The sequence below is a fragment of the Zingiber officinale genome, chromosome 8B (assembly GCF_018446385.1).
Source record: "Zingiber officinale cultivar Zhangliang chromosome 8B, Zo_v1.1, whole genome shotgun sequence".
Classification (NCBI taxonomy): domain Eukaryota; kingdom Viridiplantae; phylum Streptophyta; class Magnoliopsida; order Zingiberales; family Zingiberaceae; genus Zingiber; species Zingiber officinale.
In genome coordinates, this window is record NC_056001.1 from 53,785,667 (window position 1) to 53,790,406 (window position 4,740).

Genomic DNA, 4,740 nt, shown 5'->3' on the forward strand with positions numbered 1-4,740 from the left:
CATGAGAATAATTAAGCGCCTAGTGAAAATTAACTCCCAAACTTAATGAAACAATCCCCTATAAAAATTTAAATTTGTATAATGATCTATTGAAAGGTATTTAATCTTATCATTCTATATCTAATGGGATTATGAGTGCACATTATAATCAAACACATATATTTTTTATATATTTAAATAGATCAAAATAATTTTAAAATTATTATAACATTATGAAATTGAGTCTATTTTTATATATATAAAAAAAGATAATTAAAGATGCTTTGAAATTGATGAACTTTGAGGGTTGTTTTAATGAAAGAATTAAAAATTGGAAGCCATATGAAAATACCCAAAAATACAGGGGCAAAGAAAATTTTGCTCTCGAGGGAAAGTGAGTTCTACTTATAGTTGCTTTCGACATCGCTCCGTCTTCGTCTTCGTCTTCGTCTTCCTCGATCGGTTCGCTTAGGGTTGCGTTCCAGAAGAGGAAGCGAAGGCTGCAGCGATGATGTCGTTCCACAAGCAGCTGCAGCGGGAGCTGACGACGCTGCCGTACGTGGCGGAGCAGCAGCAGCTGGGGGGCGGCGATGGCTCCGGCGTGCTCAGGACGGAGATGAACCACTTCTCCGCTTCCGACGAATACGGTGAGAAGGATCTCCATCGCCTCGTGAAGGGCGGCGCCAACGGGCCCAGGTGGCTCAACAGCGGAATTCTCCGGCCGCAGCCAGGCGAGGAGCCCTTCGGCGATGGGAGATTCCTCCACCTCCAGACGGCCTCCGAACCCTCCGCGTCTGCGGGACACTGGTTCCCCCGCCCCCCTATCCTGCATCGCGGCGGCGACGGCAGCGACGACGAGGTCCCGGCCTCGTCGAGCGACGCCGTGGGGATCTCTGGCGCGTGCGGGGAGCCCACGGAGGCGGCCTCCGGGGAGGGGACGTGGCAGGACGCGAGACACAAGGCGGAGATCTTAGCGCACCCGTTGTACGAGCAGCTCCTGACGGCTCATGTGGCGTGCCTCCGGATCGCGACGCCGGTGGACCAGTTGCCGCGGATCGACGCGCAGCTCGCCCAATCGCAGCAAGTGGTGTCCAAGTACTCGGTGCTCGCCAACGGCGGCCACATGCTCGGTGACGACAAGGAGCTCGACCAGTTCATGGTACTAACAAAACTTTACCCCAACAATCTCTCTTTGTTCCTTCACTCTCCAGTGATTCTTCTCTCTGCCCTAATCCAACCCCTATTCATGTTTACCGACTCAACAACGCTTCCTTGGTTTCTTGCATCTTCAATTGGTTCTCCACGGCAAAATATATATATATGCTAATTTTCGATTCATTTCTTGGAATAAGCTTGATTCTTGGACAAGCAGTAAATTACTCATTCGAATCGCAATAAAAAAAAAATCGAAAAGTAGGAGCTCCCAATCCCATCTTGTATTTTACGTCACGGTATCTGTACTTTTGATATATGCTCGCTTCACATGGGGATTTGCTTAGCAAAATCTTCGTAATCATTTATATAAATGATTTTTGCCAAATTTTTTAGCTGGAGATTGAGAGATAAAAGAAAGGCATAAATGTTCTTCTTAATTTCTTATGTTGTCTGCCACTTTGTCGGACATCCATCTAAAATCAATCAAATGATCAAAACTTTTACTGGAGAAGATAAGACTTTCTACCTTTCTTATGCCATCATTTTGCATGAGAATTTAATCTTGACTGAAGGCCTATTTCAATTTTTTTTTCTTTCTTTACGTTGGAAAACTATTCATCTCTGCTATTATTATGAAGTCCTGGTGATGATACAACTTCTAGTTCACTGTCTTTTTAGGTAGGTCATTCACTCAATTCATCATTTGAGAATTTATGGACAGAAGCTTATATATCTGATGATTTTAAAATTATTATTTCTGATGCTTGGGACGTTTGATGGTTTGATTAGACACACTACGCCTTGCTACTTTGCTCCTTCAAAGAACAACTGCAGCAGCATGTACGTGTGCATGCAATGGAGGCAGTGATGGCTTGTTGGGAGCTGGAGCAAGCACTTCAAAGCTTCACAGGTATCACCAATTTGTCGTGTCTTCTTAAAAATAGTCTCTATTTTGTTACCATATAATATCATCTTTTTGTCACGAAAGACAAAATATTTTTTGGACTTGCTATCAAGGGTTATTTTAGTCATGGAATGTAGATGTGGAATCATAGATGAAACCTTAAAGAGAAAAAGTTAACATATTTTTTAATTCTTTGTCCAGTGCCCAACAACTTATGTTTGTCGATCCACTTTTTGGGTCTGGTATATGAATCTTAAACTTAATATGAGTTCATTGCAAGCTACATGATTAGTAATATTCAATTCAATTATTTTTATTATATTTAATAATAATATTTCTTCATTTTCCTCTATTCTTTTAGTATTTCACTCTAATAAATTATCTAATAATTGTGAATATATGTGTTCATCTTGTCACTGTCTCATCAATATAGTTAAATGATTTAAGAGACAACTATTGCTTGTAATATTCGGAGTTCAATTCTTAAAAAGTTTTCTTTATACAATCAAGTTTGTTTGCTATAAGTCACCTATTCTCCGTTTACACCAGTTTTCTCTCCTTTTTGTCTTATGATTTAATTGGTTCACATTTTTTTTAGTTCTTAAAACTCTTGAATCTATACTATCAATCAATTTCATAATTTGAATGCCCATATCATCATCATCATTAATACTTCATTTATCACAAATATTTGTGATACTACTCTCTTACATAGAGCTCAATGAAGGATAAAATTCGTGCAACCGACTTCAAATAGTTAGACAAACACGACAACAATGATGATTTGAGATGGTTGCATGAATGATGAACCTTAAAGGATTACAATCCATGTTGGCAGGGCTTAACTGTTTAAACCCTATTTGAATGCTTATACCATGAATGTTTTAACTAAGGCAAATGCAGCAGGTGTTTCTGCTGGGGAAGGAACAGGTGCGACCATGTCTGATGATGACGACGATGATGATAATCAAGTAGATAGTGAAACAAATTTATTCGCCGGAAGCTTTGATGGGCCGGACAGCATGGGCTTCGGCCCACTTGTTCCAACCGAGAGCGAGAGAGGCCTAATGGAACGAGTTAGACAGGAGCTGAAACTCGAGCTAAAACAGGTAGATTTATCGAAAACTTAGGACAGAAATTGAAAATTGAAGAATGCAGTTAGATACTTAAAGAAGATATCTTTGTAATTACAAACTGTATCTAGACTAATTCTCGTTGTTTGAGTTGTAGGGGTACAAAGAAAAGATTATAGACATCAGAGAAGAGATTCTTCGCAAGCGAAGAGCTGGGAAACTTCCCGGTGATAGCACTTCTACATTGAAAGCTTGGTGGCAATCCCACTCCAAGTGGCCATATCCAACAGTAAGTTTTCAGATCCAATCGAATTGGTTTACCGAGATAGGTTTTCCTTTTTGGGGAATGAAACCAAGCTAGCTCATAATTAGCTAGTGAGATTAACCTCATTATTCAATTACATAAACCATGAGGAAATTTCAAGTTTTCAGATCGATCATATATGAGTGAGACATCATCTCTATTTCATTAACATAGTTCATGAGGAAAATTCAAATTTTCAGATTGAATTGGGTTGATTTATCAAGGTTATTTTAGAGCTCATCATAAGTGAGTCAAACATTAGCTTCATTAGCATAGACAATGAGAAATATCTAAGCTTTCAGATTGAATCAGGTCAATTTATCAACATCACTTAAAGCAAAATGAAGTTAACTCATCATAAAATATACCACGAGGAAAATTCGAGTTTTTGGATTGAATTGGGTTAGTTTACTGAGGCTTTTTTGGAGTGAAACGAAGCTAACTCATCATAAATAAGTGAGACATTAGCTTCATCTCGACGTCATCAACATAAACCATGATCTCTTTTTCACTGATGTAGGAGGATGACAAAGCAAGATTAGTGCAAGAAACAGGATTACAGTTAAAGCAGATCAACAACTGGTTCATCAACCAGAGAAAAAGGAATTGGCACACCAATCCCTCTTCATCAACTTCTCTAAAGACCAAGCGCAAAAGGTTTGCTTTTTGCTATCCTCCTTTCTATGGCTCGTAAGAACTTTCTATTTTCTTCAATTGAACAAATACTTCTCAATAACTTTCAACATCTATGAATCATAAAATTTATTTATTTATTCTACAGAAGAACTTATTTGATCTTCATAAAAACTAGAAAGACATACTAGTTTTCAAAATTTCCTACCTACATCTTATGTTGTTCATGATTTTTTAAAATCTTTTCACTTTTCATTTTTAACTAGATTTATTTATTCTTTTATTACAGGTAGAGACACTGTTGTTGCCTATTGTTTGCTAGGAATTAGTTCACAACTTCAATCGAGTGAAGCATGATCTCCTCTCCACATACTAATTAGCGACAATGTTAAAAATCTCTAGAGGAGGATGATCTTGATTTGAGCCATGCAGTCGCATGGAAATATCGGTTTCTACTTGTTCTATTGCGATGCTGAAACAAAATTGTATGAGAAATTCTTCTTTTTCTGCTTCAAGAGTATGTAATATACAAGTGGCTTGTGAATGCAAGGGACAGTGAAGTAAATGCCTTCTTTTAAGCCAATCAGACTTGTTTGTCTTAATTATTACAGATTAACTACGAAAATTTTATCTCAACTGTACAAGTGAGACTTTTAATTGTAATAGTTTTGTGCAAGATCTTTTTAATAATC

The 4,740-nt window shown here is 38.1% G+C and overlaps 1 protein-coding gene across 2 annotated transcripts; it reads left to right on the forward strand.

The window, feature by feature from the left end:
* The first annotated feature begins 421 nt into the window (after positions 1–421).
* Positions 422–4,740, forward strand: LOC122014530 (homeobox protein knotted-1-like 2). Of its 2 annotated transcripts, none has more exons than XM_042570770.1 (6): positions 422–1,138; positions 1,924–2,044; positions 2,942–3,147; positions 3,269–3,400; positions 3,936–4,072; positions 4,338–4,740. In XM_042570770.1, exons 1-6 carry the CDS (start codon positions 488–490, stop codon positions 4,339–4,341), a joined length of 1,251 nt encoding a protein of 416 aa, XP_042426704.1. In that variant the 5' UTR covers positions 422–487; the 3' UTR covers positions 4,342–4,740. The 2 variants fall into 2 exon arrangements, with proteins under 2 accessions (XP_042426704.1, XP_042426705.1); XM_042570771.1 differs by having other exon boundaries at positions 2,945–3,147.

Bases quoted from the DNA above. Each gene is read 5' to 3' on its own strand.
- LOC122014530 (XM_042570770.1), top strand. From the start codon at position 488: ATGATGTCGTTCCACAAGCAGCTGCAGCGGGAGCTGACGACGCTGCCG. The intron at 2,045-2,941 runs GTATCACCAATT...AGGCAAATGCAG, and splicing joins AGCACTTCAAAGCTTCACAG to CAGGTGTTTCTGCTGGGGAA. The intron at 3,148-3,268 runs GTAGATTTATCG...TTTGAGTTGTAG, and splicing joins TGAAACTCGAGCTAAAACAG to GGGTACAAAGAAAAGATTAT.